The 24,021-nt window shown below is 48.7% G+C and overlaps 1 protein-coding gene and 1 non-coding gene across 2 annotated transcripts; one reads left to right on the forward strand and one right to left on the reverse strand.

The window, feature by feature from the left end:
• Positions 1-3,597: 3,597 nt before the first annotated feature.
• Il10rb (interleukin 10 receptor subunit beta) lies at positions 3,598-23,249 on the reverse strand. The gene is made up of 7 exons (XM_059277169.1): positions 23,173-23,249; positions 21,818-21,941; positions 18,431-18,588; positions 15,507-15,673; positions 11,131-11,278; positions 7,468-7,625; positions 3,598-4,537 (listed from the first exon to the last, which is right to left on the reverse strand). The coding sequence occupies exons 1-7, from the start codon at positions 23,228-23,230 to the stop codon at positions 4,292-4,294; spliced, it is 1,059 nt and encodes a 352-aa protein (XP_059133152.1). The 5' UTR covers positions 23,231-23,249; the 3' UTR covers positions 3,598-4,291.
• LOC131923026 (small nucleolar RNA SNORA70) lies at positions 11,520-11,653 on the forward strand. Its single transcript, XR_009382480.1, has one exon. It is a non-coding gene; the product is annotated as a small nucleolar RNA SNORA70 (small nucleolar RNA).
• Positions 23,250-24,021: the final 772 nt, after the last annotated feature.

The raw sequence follows: 24,021 nt of genomic DNA on the forward strand, positions 1-24,021 counted from the left end.
TGCTTTCACAACATTCGGTTTATTAATTTGCTAGGATTCAGACTTTGTCTCTTGAAAATCCTGAAGTGTCTAAGTCTATATTTGGCTTCTTTTGTTCGTTGCAACCCTTGAGGATGTTAATAAAGTGGATACTGATGTTAAAAATGCCTGTCATGAATTAGGAAACAGCCTGTGTGCTGTGATACCAAAGTTATCCCCACAAATTAACTGGGCCAAAATACAGCCATGTAAGCTAAGGCCAGAGGAAACTACACCTAACTTCTATGTGAGATTTGCAAAAGCATTGAGTCATCATGTAGGAACTCCCATGCCCAGAATGTTGAGGGTCATGGATGTGATGTCTTGTTAAAGTATTCATTTCTGTAAGAGCTGGAAAAATATTTGGCTGTGCTGGTCAAAAATAATCCAGCATGGGCCTCGCTTCTCATGATGCCCCCGTGACCTTAATGACCAACTTTTAAGACCTGTTGCCAGCACTACTTGTGAGGCCCAGTCCTCTTCTTGATAGTGTCTCATGTAGCCCAGGCTGGCCTTGAACACCTGATGTGTAGCCCAGGCTGGCCTTGAACACCTGATGTGTAGCCCAGGCTGGCCTTGAACACTTGATGTGTAGTCCAGGGTGGCCCTGAACACCTGATGTGTAGTTAAGGCTGGCCTTGAACTTGACCTTCACTTCTACCTTCCCAGTGCTGGGATTACAGACATGTGCTACTACGTCCATTGGACATTTCTGGGGCTTTCATTTTGTGTATTTGTTTGAGGCAAAGTCTCTCTACGTAGCCCAGGCTTGCTAATTTTCCTGCCTCTGTCTCTCAAGTGCTGAAATCACAGGCACGAAATACCATTCCCAGCTCCCCACTGGACCTTTTGAAAATGAAAATGTCTCTCAGGCAAAGTCAGGAACTTGGCCAAGTGTTACATCCACAGCCTTTAGGGCTGTAGGTGAGCTTGGACAGGGCTGCTGACCCCCACCCTTGCCCTAGTGGATGAGAGTTCCTGAAAGGAAGCTCCCTACAAAGGCTGATTAAAACTTCAATGACTGTGGTGTCTTCAAGGTTGAGAGTCTAATTACAACTTCTCTCCAGCTATTTTAGCCTGGGATAGCCTCCTTGTCCACATGTGTGTAGACCTAAAGTCCTGATGAGCAGGAATGCAGCATCTTAACGAAACCCTATCTTCCACTAACCGAAGGGCTAGGAATAATATCAGATAGCGTCTGTGGCCCACAGTTGAGATCCCCTTATACATTCTAAGTGCTCCGATTTATAACTTTCTTTGTTCTGTTACATTAAAATCTCCACAAAAGCACTCCTACGTTGGAACATCATATTTGAGGGGAACCCAACTCTATGTTCTGAGTCCTGGCCACTCATATTTTAGCTCCAGAATAAACTCTTTTATACCCTTTGAGTTGAATGTTGTGGTTTGGTGTGGACTCCCTTACAGCTTTGGCTTCTTGAAAGAGAGAGCAAGAGGCAGACTGTTTGCTGGCAAATCAGCAGAGTAAGGTTGTTCCAGTCAGGAACTGGAACTGACTGGTTCGTGAGGGAGTGTTTGGTTCATAAACCATGTTCTCTTTCTATTTTTGTTTTTAAAACGGTGTGTGTGTGTGTGTGTGTGTGTGTGTGTGTGGTGTGTGGTGTGTGTGTGTGGTGTGTGGTGTGTGTGTGTGGTGTGTGTGTGTGGTGTGGTGTGTGTATATGTGTGTGTGGTGTGGGTGTGGTGTGGGTGTGTGGTGTGGTGTGTATATATGTGTGTGTGGTGTGTGTGTGGTGTGTGTGTGGTGTGGTGTGTGTATATGTGTGTGTGGTGTGTGTGTGTGGTGTATGTGTATGTGTGTGTGGTGTGTGTGTGTGGTATGTGGTGTGTGTGTGTGGTATGTGTGTGTGTGTGTGGTGTGTGTGTGTGTGGTATGTGTGTGTGGTATGTGGTGTGTGTGTGTGTGTGTGGTGTGGTGTGTGTGTGTGTGGTGTGGTGTGTGTGTGGTGTGGTGTGTGTGTGGTGTGTGTGTGGTGTATGTGTATGTGTGTGTGGTGTGTGGTGTGTGTATATGTGTGTGGTGTGGTGTGTGTGTGTGTGGCGTGTGTGTGTGTGGTGTGTGTGTGGTATATGTGTGTGTGTGTGGTGTGGTGTGTGTGTGGTATGTGGTGTGTGTGTGTGGTATGTGTGTGTGCGTGTGGTGTGGTGTGTGTGTGGTATGTGTGTGTGTATGTGTGTGGTGTGGTGTGTGTGTGGTGTATGTGTATGTGTATGTGATGTGTGTGTATGTGTGTGTGTGGTGTGTTTGTATGTGTATGGTGTGTGTGTGTGGTGTGTGTGTGTATGGTGTGTGTGTGTATGGTGTGTGTGTGGTGTGTTTGTGTATGGTGTGTGTGTGTGTGTATGTGTATGTGTGTGTGTGTGTGTGTGCGTGTATGTGTGTGTGGTAGGTGTTAGCTTTTTGTCAACTTGATGCTAACTAGAGTTGTCTGAGAAAAGAGAACCTCATTGAGGAAATGCCCCCATCACATTGGCCTGTGGACAACCTATTGGGCACTTTCTTGATTGACGTGGGAGGGTCTAGCTCACTGTGGGAGGTGCTGATCTATGAAACAGCAAACTGAGCAAGCCAGGGGAGCAAGCCAGCAGGCAGCATTCCTCCATGGTTGTGGCTTCAGTTCCTGCCCTCAGGTTCCTGCCCTGGCTTCCCCCAGTGATGGACAGTTAATCTGTAAGACAAACTCTTTCCTCTCCAAGTTGCTTTTGGTTGTGGCACAGCAGTAGAAAGCTAACTAATATGGGGGTGGTGGTGGTCAGGGCTTTGCTCATGTTAGACAAGGGTCCCACCACTGAGCTACATCCACAGCCCCGTCTCAAACAAATTCAAAGTTTTTTTCCTGTTTTGGGGGCCCTTGATGGTTCTGCTCTATTGGTCAATCCAGTACAGATTGGGGGACATTTGTTACTGGTCTATATTTATGGAGGTGGTCACACCTACTGGATGATATAGTTAGTTATGAACTGAGGCCATCTATTGAGTGACTATTATGTGCTGGCCCTGGGATAGTCACTTTTTACATTTTATCTTTAATCACTATGCCTTTTCAACCCCACAGACAGGTCACACAGAGAGGTCACAGGCTAGTCAATTTGTCCGAGGGGACAAAGCCCAGGGCTTTTCTGTTTTTGGAGGCATCCCAAATAGAGCTACCGAATAAGATCAGGAGCTCAGCCTCAACACGTGCTTGCTGTTGGGACAGGGACAAAGTGGAACCTCACTCATGCACAGTTTAACAATTATACGGATGCGGTCTCATTAATTCTCCCATGGCTCAGATCTTCAGTCTCCCCAAATCCCATATGCTAAACAATGAGATCTGGGGACAGCGGTGGCCAGCTTGTGGTACCGTTGGGAGATCACTGGAAGAGTGCCCTTAAAGAGGGATCCTAGGACCCTGACCTTCCCCATACCTTTTCTTTTCCTGGCTACCATGAGATGAACAGCGTTGAGCTCACATTCCCCTGAGATGTAATGTGCCAGTACAGCCCCAAAACAAAGGGGGGAAGGGACCATGAACAGCAGCCTCTGAAGCTATGACACCACATTAAAAAAACACCTTTCTGCCCTTTGAACTGTTTACGTCACGTATTTTGTTACAGCAGCGGAAAGCTAGGAAACACAAATAATATACAAATATAGACTATTTACAGAACACCAGCAATATACAAAACATACAGGTAGGAAAGGAAATCTCTCTGATTCTTGAGAATCCAAAACAGCCATGTCTGCCCAGCATGGGGCCGACCACTTTTGAGATGAGGGCGGTCTACAGACATCCTTAGGACTTGATAGAGTTTCCACTTCTGTCCCTTATTTCTGTTTCTCACAGTTTCAATGTGGTCCCACTTTAGTGAGCACCAAGGGCTCAAATTACATTCAGTGGTCATTAAAAAATAATCATTAAAGTCTCTCTATCTTTTTTAGTCAGGGTCTCGGTCCAGCTTGGCCTTGAAGTCCTGCTTCTCCTCCTCCACCTCCCAAGGGTTGTGCTTATAGGCAGACACTGCCGTTCCTGGCTTGTATGGTGTTGGGGATTAAAGCTAGGACTTCATGTGTGTTGGGTAAGCATTCTATCAGCTCAACTACACTCTCGGCCCCTAAACTATTGAACTCTTTATAAAGCCGTAAACTCCAAACACATGGAGTGTTTTTTTTGTCACTGGACCTTTTAAAACCTGGCACTTTGGTTGTCTGTACAAGTCCAGCATCAGAAAGTTCTAGAGTTGGAGTTTTCTCAACTGGCCCTTCTGATCACAGTTCTGAGGCAGATGTGAGAAGTAAGGGGTCACAATGTGCCGGTGAGGGGGCTTCGTCCTTGGACCCCAGCTCTTGAGGTTCCGGCTCGCATGGGGTCCCCGGGGCACAGCTGTCGCTGAGATTCTGCTTGCTGCCTCTAGACTCTTGGGTGACGATGCTCAGTTTGTCGAACACCTCGGTCTTGTCAGAGACAGGCAAGGAGAGCAGCAGAAAGGTGCTGGGGTGGGGATGGCCCAGAAACTGCAGAAAAGTTAAAGCCATTACTTAAGAACCAAATCCTCCCACGCTACCCCCACTCTTAAAGGCTGTTACTTAAGAATCAAATCACCCCCCCCACCCCGACCCCACCCCTGTTCTTCCCTTTTTCTGGGCTGACAAGGGTTTTATGCAAAACTTTAGGGCTAGAAAGATGCAACTTTAAAATGCGACAGTAATATGGTGGTGGTTCCTTGAAACAAAAATTATCACACGACCTAGCAATTCTACTCACGGGTATGTTCTCAAGGGAAATGAAAGCTGAGGAGACCCATTTAACGGCTGACAGTTACCCAACAGCAGAACAAAGGCAAGCGTCCCCCAGGGATGAGCACACAGATGCTGCGCTGGTCCTTCAGTGGACCATCCTGTTTTTAAAAAGAGGAGCTTCTGGGCCGTGAGGATGGCTCAGCAGGAAAAGGGGCTTCCCATGCACACCTGTGACCTGAGTGTGATTCCCCCACTCCACGGCAGGAAAAGAGAACCAACTCCTGAAAGTTGTCCTCTAGCCTATGCTAGATGCGGCTCAGTTAGCAGAGTGACTGCCCAGCACAGCAGACAACTGGACATGGTGGTGGACATCCATGATCCCAGCACTTGGGAGGTGGGCGCAGGGGGATCAGAAGTTCAAAGTCATTCCTGGCTGCATCGTGAGTTTGAGGTCAGCCTGGGCTACGTGAGACTCTGTCTTTTAAAAAAAAGGAAGACAGGCAGCTAACGAGTCTGTGTGATTGCACTTATGTGAGGGATCTAGAGAGGGATCTACAGAGACAGAGGTCAGAATCGTGGCTGTCAGGAAGGAACACCAGGACGTGTTTAGCAGGATGAGTTTCTGACACGCATGCGCAAAGGGCTCTGGGGGGTGCTTGGTGGCGATGGCGGCTTCACGCCACGGAGCTCCATTCTGAGATGGGATTAAGGTGGGGACGCTGCGTGTGTTTTAGCACAGTTAAGAGGCGGGACGAGAACTGGCAGCGTATCCACAGGACGCTCACCTGTCACCCTCTAACAGTTCTTCCTGGAAAACAGGGTGGCCTCTGAGCCTGATCTCGAGGCTGTGAGCAAGCGGGGCGCTGGGGGTGAGGGCGGGGAGCAGGAGGTGTACAGGCCATGGATAAATGTGTCGTGGATGGGCACACGGTGCATCTCGTGTGTCTCGGGCCAAGTTCACCAGGGTCCTCGGTGCCACTCCGTTTTGACCTTTAACCCGGTAGTGTCCAGTACGGTAGCCGAGAACCACGGGTGGCTACTAGTCACCTGACGGGTGCCTGTGTGAACTGAGGTGTGTGAGTGTGAAACAGACACGAGATGTTGAAGATTTCGTATAAAAAAAATGTAAAATATTTTAATAACTTAAAAACGTATTGGTTGAATTGAAATGATATTATTTTAGATTTCTCATGTGTCATAAAATACTGCAGTACGGAGACAGCTTGCGGATTCCGCAATGCCTCGTGGGAGGCCTCCATCCAGCTTCCCCAGTTCCGTCTCCCCCAACTTGAACACGCCAGGTTAACATGTACTGTGTGCATCCTGAGGTGAACTAGAGAGCGGTGATGTGGGGGACGTTAGTTCTCTGCAGTTTCCTTTGCCTTCACTGTCTAGCTCTTCTCCACACCCCCACTTCCCTCACAGCTACTGTGAGTCCTGCTCGCCTTGGAGGACCAGCCGACTGGTCCCTGGAATACACTTGCTCAGCTTTGATCCACCCATCTCTTTTTTTCCCTGTCTGACCAGTGTCTTTGTGATGGTGAAGCCAGGCAGTAACAATCCCAGGGGAAGATTAGCTCCTTCCTGGTTCTCAGGTAATGAAACATCTTCCACCCAGAGCCAAGGACTGCCTGCCCTTCTTTGCTCTTCACAGAGATTCTCAACTGTGGTGCTGCGGGACTTGCCCACACTGCTTTCAGAAAATTCTCTCTGCTGGGAAACTCTACGGTCCCAGGTCTTGCTTCCTAGACATGGTGGGTGCTGTTCTGTGGTGCCCACAGCCCCTTCATCGTGTCCCTGGTGTCTAGGAATTCTGGCAACTGGAATTGCTCATAGCTGGGTCCCTTTCTGGGAGCAACACTCATAGCATAAGCCCTGTGTCCTCCTTGGCACTCATTCACATCAATTTTTGGTGTGTGAACAAGGGCTATCACAGTACATTAAGGGACCGGTAGTACACGTGGCATCATTAAAGCTGGGATGAGTAGGGGATCTTCTTAGGAAGAACTGGAGACCTGGTACATCAGGCAAGTTTGAGGAGCCCCACAGAAAAGGTATACCAAAGAAGCGAATGACGGCCCGTCCATCCCATACCGAGGGAAGCACTCCTGGGTGCTTGGACAGCGGATTCCACAGTGGGTATATGGCACACCACGTTCCAGAGGCAGAGGCTGCTGGCACCAGGAGGAACGTAGAACAGAAAAGGGCCCTGCAGCATGTATGAGCTGTGGAGCAGGCAGCCTTCCTCAGGCCTTCAGGCTGGCATGTGACTCAATGACTACATGATAACTGAGCCTGACACGTGAGACCCGGCGGATCTGTAAAGTGTGTGATGGAAAAAACTGGGAGAACTTCACAGTCAATTGCTGTGGGATGGCCTTTCTGTATGTGGTGAATATGTGTTGCTACCATTGGTTAATGAAGAAGTTGCTCTGGCCTATGGCAAGACAGGTTAGAGCCAGGCAGGAAGTCCAAGCAAGATACAGGGAGAAGAAAGGCGGGGTCAGGGGAGACACTGAGAGCTTCCGGGGAGGTGGGTGGTATGTGGGAGGGTGGAGTGGGTGGGGGGTGAGAGGGTGGAGTGGGTGGGGTATGAGGGGGTGCAAGATGTAATGGAACACAGGTAAAAGCCATGAGACATGTGTCAATACATAGATTGGACAGTCTCGACCTTAGAGAAGTGTCCCTCATTCCATCCCACCTACCTCCTTCAGGTGCTGTGGAATAGATGTCCTACAGTGGAAGGTGTACTTGGCCTTCTTGTAAATGAACCACAGCAAGCCAAAGCAGCCGAGGAGGAGGAGGAAGACCACAAAGACGGAGGTCACCAGGAGGATGGCCACTATCCAGGAAGGGGTCGTTTCTGTTGGGGACAGAGGAGCTGGTTAGACTCTTGGCACATGGACAGGTTGAGTCACAGGGATTACACACCCATTCCAAGCCTTGTGATCCAAAGCATTCCCTCAAAACAGGCCCATCTGGCTGGGCGGTGGTGGCACACGCCTTTAATCCCAGCATTCGGGAGTCAGAGGCAGGTGGATCTCTAAGTTCGAGGCCAGCCTGGTCTATAGAGCAAATTCCAGAACAGCCAGGGCTACACAGAGAAACCCTGTCTTGAAAAACAAGAAAAACAAAACAAACAAACACACACACACAAAAAACAGGCCCATCTGGTCATAATGGCCCAGAAACACTGCAGTTGGCTGGAGGTTCTTGGTGTTTTCCGTGAGTTTCACCTCTTTCCTGAACCCTCTTCACAGTGAGGTTTCTGACGGCACATAGAACAATAAGCAAGGATCCTGGTCTACTTTCCTGTTTGTAGAGAGGCTAGGAGCCCACCTGCTCTGGGTATTCTGCTCTGACTCCCACACAGGGCCCGAGGGAGGCAGAGGCCCTGTGCTTGGAATTGAGAGGAGAAAACAGCTCTACACAGAGGAACACACACAAACCCGAGTGACCACACTGACACCTTGTCCCTGGGGCCATCCATTCTCCCCGGAGTTCCAGACCAGAGCCTACACATCATGTGCATGTTATTGTCAGCACATGGCCACATGCCTCTGATTACTTGCAGTGAGCTTTTCTAGAAAGGCCTTCCTACCTGAGACCTTCTCTGCCTATCTGGAACATACTCATGGTGCTATGACCCAGCAGCGTCTTCCTCAATGGCTGATAACCACTTCTGTGACGCCAACAGGAAGGATGTCTCTACAAGATCAGCAGGTTTTGATAAATGCTAGTTGGCAGACCCAGACAGCGAATGACAATGGCATGAACTCAGTCATTCAGTCATTTTTTTACTCCTCTGCTTGTCTGGCTCCCTCTCCCTCTCCTTTCTCCCTTTCAGACACTTCTCTGCACAGATGAAGCTCAGCTCCTTCCCCTATTGTGGTTAGTAGTCACTGAATAAAATTTAGCATTTCTGCTTCAACTAATCCTGCCTGGTTTATGTGTCAGCAGCATCCAGGAGGTCACCCTGGTCAGCTGTGGTCCCAGCTTCCACCACTCACACCAGTCCCTTCTCCAGTTGACCTGGCCAATTGACTTCCCCCTACCCAACCTTTGCCAACCAGCACCATCTTCATGAACAAGGACATGTGCGTCTGGTAGCTAGTGGGCTGAGAGAACCAACCCTGCCTGGTAAGAGCAAGTCACTTGAAAGGGACTGTCTATGTGGAGGATGCCAACTGCCAGTTAGACACAGAAGACCAGAGAACTCTGGCCAGTATGGTGGTCCCGGTACTCCATCGACTTGAGGCATCTGCTGGTGTTTGAGTAAACTGCTCTTGAAATGTCCATGGGTAAATGGATGGATGGATGGATGGATGGATGGATGGATGGATGGATGGATGGACAGACAGACGGATGAGGGGATGGGGAATTTGTATGGGTGAGAGGCTGGGAGGAAACTGTCACATCTTCTGCCCGCCTCCCCCGCTCCCTTGACCCCTTGTTTTTGCGTTTCCACACACACACCAACCCCCTAACTGTCCTGTCCCACCTTACACCTTGCCAGATTGGAAGGACTATATCGCAGTGCCAGGGTCTTGTTCACACTGCCCAGCCCCTTTCCTGCTTGACCTTGTCCTGATAAAGGGAGGGTCCAGAGGGCTGGCTGGAGTGGCCCCTCGGAGGACTGGGACAGTGTGAGGTCATCCCACCTCAGACACTTTCCTGAGAAAGTTTCAGGCTCTACGTACTCATCCATGCAGGCTTCCACCCGGGCGGCGTGGCAGGGTGAGTCAGCGCTGCCAAGCTCTCTCAGGTGGGGTGGTGGATGTTAACAGCTGGGTCCCTGGTATTTTAGATAAGGACACACCTGGCTGATGGCGACATGTATGCTATTTCTCAGGAAGAGTGCAGAGGTTGAGGGTGGGAGGGGGTGCTATCTAAAGGGTGTGAATTGCAGGGCAACTTACCTAGGTGCACTCTCGGCCGGTTCTTCCCCTGGCTGCAGGTCTATTTGACTATACTATTGGCAGACCACGTTTCTTGGTTTTATGTTAAAGGTCAGGGTGCCTCAGTCTACCTTTGGAATTAGTCTGTAGGCAGTGGGTTAAAGAAAATGCAGGGCCTGTGCTCAGCTCTGTCTTTGTCCTTCACTAGCTGAGTGACTTTGGGTAACAAGGAACCTGGGAGCCTCCTTTTCTAAGATGCTCACACTGAAAACCTTCTAGAGCATTTAAATGAAATGAAAAAAAAAAAAAAAAAAAAAAAACCCAGAACCCTGTAAAATGGGTATTTGCCAAACAGGTTTCCTATTTCTCTTTTAAAAAAGTTTGGATCCTGTCAGGAGACAAAGTCTTATTCTGTGGCCTAGGTTGGCCTGCAACTCACTACACAGTCCAACCAGACCTCACGGTGACACTTATGTCTCAACTTCATAAGCATTGGAATTACAGGCTTGGGCCACACATCAGTTTTCTGTTAGATCAAATTGTGTCCCTCATATCAGATTTCACAACACCAGTGGCTCCACAGGTGTCCCGCCTCTCATGCTGTGGGATTACTGAGCATCTGGACAAGTCTTTGGCTGCTACAGATGCTGGGCCGTATATTCTCACCTGGCGGCAGTCACAATGTATCTGTGTGCAGGCAGCGCCCACCCGGGATAAGCAGCACATTGTTGTCTTCCCCCACTTCCTCTCTCTGTCTGTCTGGTTTCAGTCCTCTCCTCTCCTCTCCTCTCCTCTCCTCTCCTCTCCTCTCCTCTCCTCTCCTCTCCTCTCCTCTCCCCTCCCCTCCCCCCCCTCCTCTCCTCTTCTCTCCCCACCCCTATCCAGCACATATGTGTGTGCTTTTGTGCTGGGGTAGAGTCCAGGACCACACATGCTAGATAAGACCTTTATCACTGAACGCTTGCCCCCCCCCCCCCATTTCTCTGTTAATAAACAGTGTGGAGAGCACCCTGCTAAATGCCACTATACCCTGGCTCCATATTTTACAGGGGGCCTCAATACATAATGGCACTAGCTGAGACACTGGTATGTGTTCCAAGTTCCCCTTCCCGGTCATTATATGTCCCCAAAGCCAGAGATGCGGGAAGGGCAAGGCAAGGTGTGGCAGGGCTCAGTCTCTGCTGGGTGGTTGTATGAGGACCACAGAGAGCAGAAAGGGCCACAGAGTGTAGTAAAGGTGGATTCATTGAGGCAGACCTCAGCCCACCGGCCTGGTGAGAGACAGCCATGGGGCATCTCGTTTACAGCATGAAGCAGAGGCACCAGGGTCTGGGGACCAGGCAGATGATGGGGAGGCTGACCTCTGACCTGTGGTAGAGTGTGAGCCGACTGCTGTGGTGTCTAGGACCCATGGGTGGGGTCCACGTAGCCCCGAGGAGGCAGTTCCAGGCTGTGCATGTGCCCACTCACCATCATTGGTTGTCTGCTCACAGACAGGTTCGCTCCATTCTCCAGTTCTGTTCTGATCAGGAAGAAATACTTGAACTTGAATGCAGTAAGTTGTCCATGGCTCCAGGTTTCTGATGACCTCGGAGTCATATGGAGAAGTGACTTGAAACTATAAGGGAGACACATACAGCAGTGAAGGGACACCATCTCTCTTTCATTTCCCTTTCTCTCGTGCGATAAACTGTGCTTCAGACTTATTAGAAAGAGCCCCCACCGGAACTCGTTCCAGCTCCTGACACGTTGCATCCTAAAGAACATGACAAGACTAACTGCGAGGCCGCAAACCATCCCATTGCCTCAATTCTGTAGCTTATGTGGCATCTCAACCATCACACTTCCCTTAAAAAATACTGCAGCCAATTAAGGCAACCAGGTTTCTTTCCTCATGGGGCCCAGTGTGTGACACCAACAAACAGCAGTCTCCTTGGGAGTGTGTGCAACCTGCGGCTTGTATAGAATGCTCTAAGGGACCTTGGAGAATTTCCTGGTAGAGTCACACCCTTGCTATCATGCTATCTCTACTCTGGCTCCAGACAGGCATGAGGTACCTTTGGGATGCCCCCATGCACACTGGCCAGGATGCACACTGGCCAGGATGTCATATGCTGCAGAAGAAGACACATGTGGCTGAGACTCTCTGTAGGACCAAGGTTGAGTTCCACATCTCAAAATTGGGGTTTTGCCAAATTGAATGCAGATAAATTGCAGAGAAGCAGCTCATCCTGATGGCTATGGGTTAAATGTTCCCCAATTGTGGTCCTCTGGACAAGTGGCAAGCCATGCCCTTATGAGGGTTTCCATAGTGCTGTTCACTAACCAATACATTCAGTTAAAATAAAAAAAAAGATAAATCACATTTAATGGGTTGAACTGCGTCCCATAAAATTTCATGTATTTGTATCTGTTTGGATGTAGACTCTTAAAATTTAAATTTATTGTTAGGCATGGTGGTGCATGCCTTTAATCCCAACACACACACACACACACACACACACACACACACACACTAAAATTAACCTTTAAATATTATATTTTTAAAAGAATAGAAATTTGGGCAGATCATATATATAGGCATCCAGGGATAAAGCCATGTAAAGAAATGGCCAAGAGCTGAAGATGCTCTTTGAAGCCATAGAGAACCAAATGATTGCCAGCAAGCCTGCAGGAGTTGGGGGAGAGGTATGGAGAGAATCCCACATCTCCGGGAGAGTGGTCCTGGAGACATGTTGATCTTCAACTCTCAGGCTCCAGAAATGTTAGACAATACATTTCTGTGATTGAAGCTACTAACTTAGCTAACAGAAGCCATGTATGGTGAGACTCAATGTGCGTCCCACCCTGCCCCCCAGGTTCATAGCATGTTTGTGATCCTTGCTATTGGGGTTCCCCACATATGTGCCTGGGTGGGCTCTGACTCCAGGCTCTTGTCCTCTTCAGAATACTCCTGCATTCTTCCCTGGGGGCTGGAGTCCTTGACTAATGCCATTTGAATTCAAATATAAGAATATCATAGGTAATGATATGCTTCTGAGTTTGGGAAACCAAGGTAGTTCCTCAGCAAAATCAAGGGGAAATAAAAGAGCATACTAAGGGAGGATAGAGCCTTCTTTCTTTTTCATAACTGGATCTTTCCCCATGGGGGTGGGGCTGTTGCCGGCTTGTTAGTATTGATGGCGGGAACTGGATTGTAGTTATTGAATCCCAGAAGAGACCGTCACAGCTCCCCACAATAAACAAAGCACCACCACCACCACTAACAGAAGACTCAAAAGAAAACATAACAAATGCTAGATTTTCCTTCTAGCAGTTCCATGCCTCGAACCCTTGTCATGTGATTTTTGAAGCACAGGCATCCGTAGGTGAAGGGTCTTTCTCCAGTTTCCTTTGGGGCTTTCTCTTGTCCTTTTACCTCTGGGCTATTCTGCTTACATCCTCCTTTTCCCATCAAGACGATGGGACGTCCAAAAGCTCTTCATGCTATTAGTCCAGGGAGCTGATCTGGCAGCATCGGAGGGAGGCTGGCACTTTAAAAGGGAATGTCATACAGTGGTGGAGCACAAGCAGGGAGCACGGACTCTCCAGCATTCACACAGCCAAGTGTAGCTAGAGGATGGACAAGTGACCAGATCCAGTTCTGTGGGCGTATTCTCCATAAGAGGCAAATATGAGGGTTTGCATGTCATGCTTGGTGAGGGAGGCACTCAGCCATCATGGGTACGGGACTGGATCCTTAATTAGAAGACACCAGTGATCCCTGGAGTGTAGTGAATGGGTCTTCTTTTTGGGTTGCAGAGCTTAGCAGAGAAATTCCATTGATGAGTGGTTATGAAACTAGATATTTGGAGGCATGCACTTCCTGGAGTCTTGACTGTGAGCAGAACCGTCTCTTGCAAAGGCAGGTCTCCTACATGCTGTGGTTTCAATATATGCGTCTTAAGATGAAATTTAAACACCAGTGTGGTAATATTAAAAGGGAAGGCCAGGCTGTTGGGATGGCTTAGTGGGTAAAGGTATCTGCCACCAAGCCTGAAGACCTGACTTCACCCTGGGACCTACATAGTGTAAGGAGAGAACCAACTCCTACAAACTGTCCTCTGACCTCTTCACACACACACACACAAATGAAAACAATTTAAATTAAATCTTTAAAAAGCTTTTTAAAGTTATGGTCTTCAGGAGGTGGTTGGCAGGAGCCCCTGTGAATACCATTAACGATCTTACTAAAGAGGTGTCAGGGAGATGTTCACTCCTCTGTCCTCCACCTTAGTCATCAAAGGATGCAGCATCAAGCATTCCCTTGAGAACAAAGTGAGCTAGTCTGTGTCAAAGTGAACAAGGTCAGCCACTGTGTCTTGACCTTGGATTCCTCTGCCTCTAGAACTATCATTCATAAACTACCCACTTTATTATAGCAGCAGGAAACAGACCACAACACAGCTCCATTCAGCAGGAACAGACTACAGCACAGCTCTAGTCCGTGGAAGATATTTTGGGTGAAAAAATTAACTTGAGATTTATGTTTGGCTCGTGTGTGTGTGTGTGTGTGTGTGTGTGTGTGTGTGTGTGTGTTTAATTATATCAACGTTTAATGTAATTCATTTGTACAGCACATATGTCTGTTTAGGACCGCAAATAGTGTTTAGCTCAGAAGCACCGAGTTTGACCAACCATGAACAAATGTGTGTACTTGAAGAGAAGAGAGCCTCCTGCTGTGGCAGACACTGGCGAAAGTCGGGCTGTGTCAGCAAATCCCACGACAGTTCCAGGAACAGGGCTTTTCCTCTGCTTTGTGAGTGAAGTGGGTTGCCATGTCCATTCTTAGAACTGGGGAAGCTGAGGTCATGAGTGTGACCAGAGCAACATGGTGACAGAGGCAATGTTCCAACCAGACTTCTGAGCCTCAGCCTTTATTTGGAAAGAACTGTCGCCTGAGCTGGTGAAATGACTCAGCCTGTGAAGGCCTGATGACTTGATCTCCAGGACTCTGGCATGCCCTTCATCATGAAGAAATACATACACTAATATTTCTTTTAAAAGAATGCTCCCTATCGAAGACAGCAGTGGGGAAACACTGGATAGGAAGGGTTAAAAGTGACACTCTTCTTAAACGCTGGGAGGTGTGAGGTGTTCTAATCATGAAGTGACTGGTTTGTGGTATGTGGGGGCTAGGGGGTGGGAAGCTGGTCATTTAGTTGATCACATGGTAGCTGACTCCAGCTTCCCCCAGGCAAGTGCTGACTGTGCCCTGTTTCTCCTCAACTTCCTCTCAAGGGAAGGGAAGTCTGTTGTGTGGACGTCATCAAGTCTGCCCCATGTGTGCTCCTTGACAGACGGAGTCCAGAAGCTTGGAGCTTGTTGAGGACCAGACATTAGACTCTTTGGACACTACTAGGTGCTGCCACTTGGCAAGACTCTACCTGGTCACGTGTCTGTGTGCATGCATAGATGTGTGCACACACCAGTGTGTGTGTGTGTGTATGGAAGCCAGAGGCTGGCATCAGGCATCTTCCTCTGTCGCTGCCCACCTTATTTTTGAGACAGGATCTCTCCCTAAATCTGGAGCTCAGCGATGGACTGAAGCAGCACACCAGTGAGTCCCCAGGATTTTCCTGTCTGTGTCTCTCCACACGGTGACTACAGCTGTGCATCGTCATGCCTGGCTTTTCACTTGGGCGTTAGGGAATCCAAATTCTGGTGCTCATGTCTCACAGCAAGCATGTTACCCACTGAGCCGTCACCCCAGCCCCCGATGGCCTTTCCTCTGCATTGTCATGGCTTACCGAACTGAGTGGAATGTGGGTCCCTACATCTGGAAGGCACGTGACATCCAAGCTTACCTTCTCATTAGTCCCGTTTTTCCAGTATTGAACCCTATAAGCCCATGAGCTATAAAGGTTGTTCATGGTCCATGTCTCAGGTTCATTTTCAATTTTGGGGGCCGAGAAACGCATATGCAAAGAATCAGCAAGAGATTCTATCTGCAGCTCAGGAGGTCCGATAATGGCTAAATGTAAGAACACAACAAAATGACAATTAAAAAAAAAATCACATTTTAAACATGTCACTTGAACATGAATTCTTCATATATACGTGCAACAATCTACTAGAGGATAACACCGATTCCTTACAGACCACTGTTACAACGCTGAATGATGTTGCTAAGGAAGATGGATGGATTTTTTTTTTGCCTAAAAAGATCCGATAACCTTTGTCTTTATTAATCCAATTTAACCATTTATGTTCACAGTGATACCCAATATATTTAGGATTTTTCAACTATATTGTTTGTAAAGACAGCTTGGGGGTGGGGTGTGCCCCTGTACATAGCTCCCATTAGCTCAAATGTGTGCTCCTTCTGCCTAAGCCCCGTCGGTTCTGTTACAGGGCTTGTACCACCACACTTGACAAAAAGCCTATTTAAAAATTTTTACTTTTACTAGCTTCTTCTCTTTCTCTTTGTTTTCTGCCTCCTACTGGCTTGTGTTTTCTTTTGTTTTCTGGTCTTAAGGCGACAAATGAGGTTTCTATTACCTGTAGAGATTCCTCATAATATTTATCATCTATAACTATAACTATAACTATATATATATTACAGCTTTTCTTTGATGTAGCCAGGCTCTTCACTCCATCTGGACTGCCATCCAAACTTCTCTCCTCGGGGAGCCTGAATATTGTGGCCCTATGGACAAGCGTGGCATCCCTCTCTTCCTGAGGCTTTCCACTTTGAGGGCCATAGTCACTCTGTGTCATGAAATATCTACACGCCAGTCTTCCTATCGCCGGTTATACTCCACGAGGGCAAAGCTTTGTCCTTGTCTGTCGCTGTAGCTTTAATGCTGACAGCATGCCTAGCACACAGTAGGTGCTCACAAACAACCACAGAAGGAATACCAGGAGACTCCGGGAGAGCACTGAGTCATGTCCCGTGCTCCTCTCTCTGACCACTTTTTTTTTGGGGGGGGGTGCTGCTAATAAGCCAGGGGGGGCCTGTGTCAGCATCTCCGCTCTCTCACTTCTACATGCCTGACCTTGGGTCACGCTCCTTGACCTGTGTCTATGGGGAACTGGCCTCGAGGGGACTTAATGTAGGATTTAGAACCAGCCAGTCCCAACTAAAAATCATCGGCGCAGAAGCCTGTATATCAAATGGTCCCCAGCGTACAACGGCTTGGCTTATGGTTTGAAAGGGACTGATATAAAAAAGAGGTGGTGCTCCAACCTCCGAATTACAGCAGCCCTCAAGCTAAGGACCTGTGGTTCCATTTTCTTTACAATGCAGGCAGAGGGCTGTGAGCCACCACCTCCCTGTCGGTCCTGGGATCAGGAGGGAGAAGCAGCAGCCCTCTACTGCGGGCCGCACTGCCCAGCTAGGGTGTAGTAGGTGAGGCCTGTCAGATGCACGTTTGATTTATGATGTCTTCAGCTTAGGATGGGTTGGCAGGAACCTAACATTAGTGAAGAGAGTTTAATTTTGGGGCCTGGCGACCAATGGACTGCATTCTTTAATGTTCGTCTCCTTTCTGTTTTTAGAAAGGAACACTTAGAAAAGAAAATGGCCGGGCGGTGGTGGCGCACGCCTTTAATCCCAGCACTCTGGAGGCAGAGCCAGGCGGATCTCTGTGAGTTCGAGGCCAGCCTGGGCTACCAAGAGAGTTCCAGGAAAAGGCGCAAAGCTACACAGAGAAACCCTGTCTCGAAAAACCAAAAAAAAAAAAAAAAAAAAAAAAAGAAAAAGAAAAGAAAATGAATTCTGAGCATTTCCAGCTGCAGAAATATGAGTTTTGTGCTTGTCCTTGGATAGAACTGCAATAGACTTCAGTCTCTTCCTGTCTGAGGGAGGATCTAACTGTGGAAGCTGTGGAGCCCACTTGTAAGGACCTCCTTACGGACAACCCCACAGACAGGGTTCTTCCCTCTGATGAGCCTGTGAGGGCCTCCTGTGAGCTTTGTTCCTGACACTCTCGTGACCTCCGTCTGCTCTATTCTCCTAGTTGCTGTCTGGTGATTTAATTCATTTTCAGTTCCCGATACTCTAAACATGTTCATCCCCACAGCCCTCCACTTCTAACGGGGCATATTCTTTCTGAGGCTTAGCAGCCAGCCTCCGCCATCTTGCATCCTTCTCCAGGCAAAAGCTCTCTCTGAGCTGGGCCCTTCTCACTCCACAGCTACCTCTATCCTCTTGCCTTTTGCCACACTGTAAAAATGATTTTTTATTTAATTTTAATTTTGTGTGTGTAGTGTTTAGCCTGCAGGTATGCTCTGTGGACCAGGTGCCCAGGAGGCCAGGACTGCTGTTGGATCCCATGGGACTAGAATTTCACTCTGTTCTGAGCTGACGTGTGGGTGCTGGGAATTGAACCTGAGCTCTCTGAAAGAGCAGCCAGTGCTCTTAGCCACTGAGTCGCCTCTCCAGGCCCGTAGTTCTTAGTTTAACTCCTGATTCCACATTGACTTCCATCCAGAAAACTGTCACAGCTTCCTATTTCCTCTCAACAGCAGGGCTGGCCCTTACTCCTTCTCATCTGTGAGGTAGTGAAGCCAACAAGTTTATATTCATTTATTTTATTGGTGACATGTATACTTTTTCCTGCTTCACCTATGAATTTCTTGGAGGGCACAGCTTCTGTGCTGTGTTAATTTTCCTGGGCCTAGGCCATTCGTCTGCAGGCATGCTAACAGTTCCTACTGACAGATCACCGATGTGGACAAAAGCCAGGCAAGATGGCCGCATACAACAAAGTGAAAATAAATGGCTTACTGTCTTCCACAGGGCAGAAGGTGACGCTCACCCACTCCGAACGTTCCTCTGCGAACTCAGCCCTGACTCTCACGGTGTGGTCGCCATACTTAGAAAGATTTGAGAAGTCACACTGGGTAGACGAAGTGTTCTTGCAGTGATCTTGGAAATACAAGTAACTATAGAACCAGAGAGAGAGAAGCAGGAGAGTTTAGTCTCTGGGCTGACGGTTGTGTGATACCGAAGTGATACCGAAGTCAAATGCAGGATGATGAAGACAAAAGAAGTCATTTGTCTTTGGTTTTGCTTGTGTTTTTAGAGACTCTCCTTCTGTTGCCCAGGCTGACCTCTCTAACTTACAATCCTCCTGCCTCAATACCCCAAATGCCAGGGTTTCAGGCGTGCACCACCATGCCTGGAAAATTCTTAATCACTAATTTGGATAAATGGTATGCCCAAGGAAATTAATACTTTTCAAACTGTGTGTTTCCTGAGATCTCAATGATCCCTGAGGAATCACAAGGCATTTAAACACAGTCTGATAGCCAAGACATTTTCGGGAAAATCGAGTTAAACAAAAATTGGTATCTTGGCAGGAGAGGTTTCAACTTCCCAATAAGCATTTATGGCTCCACTCCCCAGGTTGAGAATTCAACACACTTGACCGAGAAAGCTTCCTTCCTGGATTGTGCATTTCTGAAAGCACTGGGCTATGATTTGTGAGAGGCTGACACACGTAGGCTAACTAGGAAATAATAAGATAACTTTGAATAATGTCCCAAGGCTGACTCACACGGCGATGCTTCTGAAAAGATTATAAAACAACTCATTCATCCCCAGAATACAGCAACAACGGCAGCCACAGTGGGAGGGTGGCAGACATGGCAAGTGCCACTCAGCCTGAGGAGGGGTAATTCGCTGCCCCCACCTAAGAAAACATGAGCTCCCTTCCTGGATGTGCCTAGCTGCCTGACTGGTTCCCACCACACCTTCCCGTCTAGGTGTGAGAGCCAACCGGGCCACTCTTATTGTCTGTTTTGATTTCTTTTCCTGTTGCTATGATAAGATATTCTGACAACATCAGTTTAAAGCAGGAAGTTTATCTTAGCTCACAGATCCAGAAGTCAGTCCATCACAGCAAGGCGGTCAAGGCATCTGGAGCCCGAAGCAAACGGTTAGAAGCGAGCAGAGAACACACGTGTGTGAGCATTTGGCTCACTTTCATTTTTAGTTAGGTGTATGCGTGTGTGCATATACTCTTGGAGGCCAGAACAGGACATTGAATCCCCTGGAGCTAGAGTGGGGTGCCCGGGAGCTACCCCACACAGGCAAGGGGGAACTGAACTCTGGTCCTCTGCAAGATCAGCAAGCGCCCTTCATACACTCAGTTCTGCTGACTTTAGGGTACTAGGGACCACATCATGGCTCACTGTGTTGTGATGGATGCCCAGAGCTTTGCAAAAAGTAGGTAGGGAGGACTGAGATCACAGTGTTCTGCAACCTGCCTTTCCCACTTAACATATACAAACATTTTGCCAACCAACCAGCTCTTCATGGCTGGCAACCTTGCATTCTACTACTGCGAAGTCCAGGGGTCATTTCATTAAGGGGTTTTCTCTTACTCAGCCACTCCGTTCACTTAATACATCAGGTGGCTGACAGATGTATTTCAAAAGACATTTCGAAGCAACTCCTCTTTCCTGTTTTCCACTGATGAGTACTTTTGCTGGTAAATACGTAATATGATTAAGTGCTGGTGGCTTTATTTATTTATTTATTTTTTTAAAAAAAACAGTACCAGCATATACATGCATGCTTTCTGTCACTCACCTGTGACACCCTCCCGGCACTGTTTTGTGACTCGGCCATCAAGGCCGTCAATAGCTAGATACCTGTGGCCCGGCCTCAGGTAATCATTACAGCAGCAACAACTCCAACTGATAGAAGAAAGAAGTTGATTTTCCGCAGTGAAATTGCTATGTCTTTCCAGACCAAGTGGAGAAAACGTGGAGACGAAATGTCAACACCTGCCTCACTAGAGATGCTGCAGAACGACCTTTTGTCACCCTCCGGACTCTGGACTATAGATAGCTGCCTCGAGGTGTAAAAGAGCGCCCTGTTTTTATGCAACACACACTGAAACGTACGTGCGCATGACGGTGGCTTTTCACTGTCAGCCTGATGTAAACACCCTCCGAGCCGGTCTACCAGAGTGTGTCCAGGAAGGTTTGACATATCCTGGATGTGAGCGGCACTTTCTTACAAACTGAGGCCTCAGACTGACTTTAAAAAAGGAGGGAGCGAGCAGAGAAGCAGCTTTCTCTCTGTTTCCTGACTGGATGCGCCGTGTAGGACAGGCTCCCCACAGTACAGATGGGCTGTACCCTCAAACCAAGCCTCCCCCTAAAACCTTTCATTCCTCACGTCGCTTTGTCAGATGTTGTCATAGCAATGAGAGAAGAAATTAATACAGTAAGGCAGAGAGTCCAGGGAGGAGAAAATAGAGTAAATATTAAAAATTGGTAAATCTCAATGTAGATGCTCTAGCTTTTATTACTATTCTTAAAATGTTGAAATGTTTGGTTTGTATGAAATTATTTCAAACTAAGAAAAAACATTAAATACCCAGCACGTAGGCAAGGGTCACTTTATTCTACTTTCTATTCCTTCTTGAACTTCGTCACCCGAGAGTGTGTGTGTGTGTGTGTGTGTGTGTGTGTGTGTGTGTGTGTGTAAAATGACAGCTGCATGGAAAAGAGGGCAGGGTTACTGAGATCTGGAAGGGAATGCTCTCCTGTCTGGCTGAAGGGCCTGTCTGTCTTCCTACGTTTCTGAGTCACAGGTGTTGGCTGATAGGCCCGGGCTGTCGGGGAAGGCTGGCCTGCACTTCCTTCACCAGGTGCAGGGACTTGCAGACAGGCAGGACAGGCAGAGGCCCCTGCAGTGGTGGAGGCTGATGCTAGAATGTTCTAGGAGGCCTGCCGAGGAGGGTGGTGGCAGGGAGCAAGCGTCTTCCTGGCTGTTCTGCACACCTGGGATGTTCACACAGCATCCGCTTGTACACTGCTGACTTTTCACAATGCTGGCTGAGTAACTCGAAATGACAGCATTTGTTTTCCTCTTCAGATACATCAGTGTGCGGACAGCCTGGGCTACATAGTGACGTCTACACTACCCTGGACTGCACGCAAGCAGAGCAAGGCCTGGAGACAGAGGGAGGGGCCTGGAGGGGGCTGTAGAGAGTGCTGGCTGCAGTACTGTCCTTTAGAGAAAGGAAAGGGTTACCAGGATGGCTCCCCAGGACTGTCACAGTCCCACAGGTGGACGTAGTTAGACTCTGTCCCGCCTGAGGTCCGGCCCAGGGTCACCATTCTCTGGTACCTTCCTGTAGACAGCCATCAGACCTACCTTTCGTACTGAGCTGTGAAAGTCAGATTCTCTTTGGGTAAAGCAGGTGACTCCCATTGTAGAATGTTCTTGAAATTAACCGAGTTCATCTTAACATTCTTAGGAGGTGGAATCATTCCTAGAGCTGAAAAAAGGTGGGGGGGGGGGGGCAGAGGGCAAAGACTGAAATGTTTTCCCCAAAAAGAAGACCAAGAAAATGACTACATCCAATATGGGTCTCCGGGATCCACATCTTCAAATGTTGTGTGTTGGGGGTGGGGGTATTAGCTACGATGAGGAGGCTAGGTTTTGTCTGAAGAAACAATGAGAAGAAATTTGGGGGTGGACAATAGTTGGGGACAGATGAAGGTGACTTGAATTTGAGCGGTAGAGATGGATATGGGGTCAGGGGGATTTCAGACCAATTTTTATAAATTCTACACTCCATAGAGACTTGATGGGGACCGGTCAAGGTTAAGGACCACTTCTGGCTGAAGGCCCGGGAGCCCTGGTTGGAGCTGGGTGGGTGGATGGGTGGCGCAGGGAACCCAGGAGTCTCAAATCAGCTGCACCTGACTGGATCTTCCAAGGAGACTCAAGAAGGGTTATCAGGGAGTGGGTCTGAGGTTGCAAAGAGGGCAGCCTTGGGCTAGGGACAGAAATAATTTTTTTTTAAGTGTTTACATAGAAAATTCTAAACCACTTATCCTGGACCCAACAGAGACTAAGTATGGCAGTAATTATTCAACACCGGGCTGCCTGGGACTCTCTCAAAGTCCCGTGATAAGGACGGAGAGAGGGAAGGATCTCAAGCAGAACTAACTCATCTGAGAGGTGGGGAATCCCGTGAGCGCAGCACAGGGGGCACACGCTGCTGAGAGTCTCCGGAAGCTATTTGGGGTGCTGAGGAGCCCAATTCAGATTTCAGGGTGTGGACGTGTGAAGAGGAAGGCGTGGGGAAGGGGAGCCGGCCCTGCAGAGGAGGGGGCAGAGGAAGGGAGCTGCAGCTGGGGAGGCGTGTCCCCGAGGGTCGGGACGGCCACCGCGGGGTGCCCGGGTCTTTCAGAAAATCTGGCTTCTGTTAGAACTCCCGGGGGGTCTGTCAGCAGCACCCCGCTTCAGTTTACGGTCTAGACAACCCCGCCGCGGGCTGGGGGTGCGAGGGTGGTGGTCCGTCCACCCAGGATCCAGGCAGCGCGCCGCCGCCTGTGAGCAGCCCACCGCAGCGACAGGTTCCCGGTCCGGTGCTCGCCTCCGCACACGGTCCCTTTCGGGGCACCCCCGGGACCGAGACTTGGGGACGCCCCGCTTCCGAGTTCCCAGGCCTGGAAGCCTGCCCGCCCCGGGCCCCTGCCCGCCGCCGCCGCCGAGCTCACCTGGCAGCAGCAGGAAGCCGCCCAGCCAGCCCGCCGCCACGCTCCGCGCCCAGGCCATGGCCCCGCGCCCGCCGCAGCCCCGCAGCCGCCGGCGCCCTTCCGGGAACCTCCGCCGGGCGGCAGGCCACTCCCCTCCGGCTCCCTCCGGCTCCCTCCGCCCGCGGGGACCGGGGCTGCGAGGGCGGCCTCGAGCTGAAGGCACTGAAAAGCCAGTCCTGGGTTGCAGTGTCGTCCCCTTAACACCCCCGCCCCCGCCTTCATCCTGCTTCTCTCTTTCTCTCTCTGAGTTTCTTTCTCTTTTCCTAGGGGGGGGTGGATGTTGAGACAGTGTCTTTCTGTGGAGCCCAGACTGGCCCGGAATTCGAAGCGATCCTCCTGCCTCAGCTTCCCTGGCGCTGGGCAGTTCCTTTTCTTTTTTTTTTTTTTTTTTTTTTTTTTTTCAAGCTAATGAAATATTTTATTATACATAGTAAAAGTGTTGTTGTTTAAAAAAAAAAAACCAAAAAACAAAAAACATTTCCAGGCCCAGATGACTGCAGGAGTATATGAGGAATGGATTCCACTCGAGTATAAGCAGCAAAACTACTGAATGAAACCAAAAATCCACCAACTCCTTACAGTAAATGCTAACATTCACCGAGGCTTGAATTCCTGTGGCGTCAGTAGATATATTTTTAAAGTATTATGAACATGCTTATGATGCATAGGAAGATGGAGAATGAAAGATGCAGTTGCATACCATGTGGATTCCCAAATTTTCTAATTTACAACTTAAGAAGGACAATATACAAAGAAAGTATTTTAAAATAGTGTATGATTCACTCACTGGTAAGTGACTTTTTTACTCAA

The sequence above is a fragment of the Peromyscus eremicus genome, chromosome 12, assembly GCF_949786415.1.
Source record: "Peromyscus eremicus chromosome 12, PerEre_H2_v1, whole genome shotgun sequence".
NCBI classification, from domain to species: Eukaryota; Metazoa; Chordata; class Mammalia; order Rodentia; family Cricetidae; genus Peromyscus; species Peromyscus eremicus.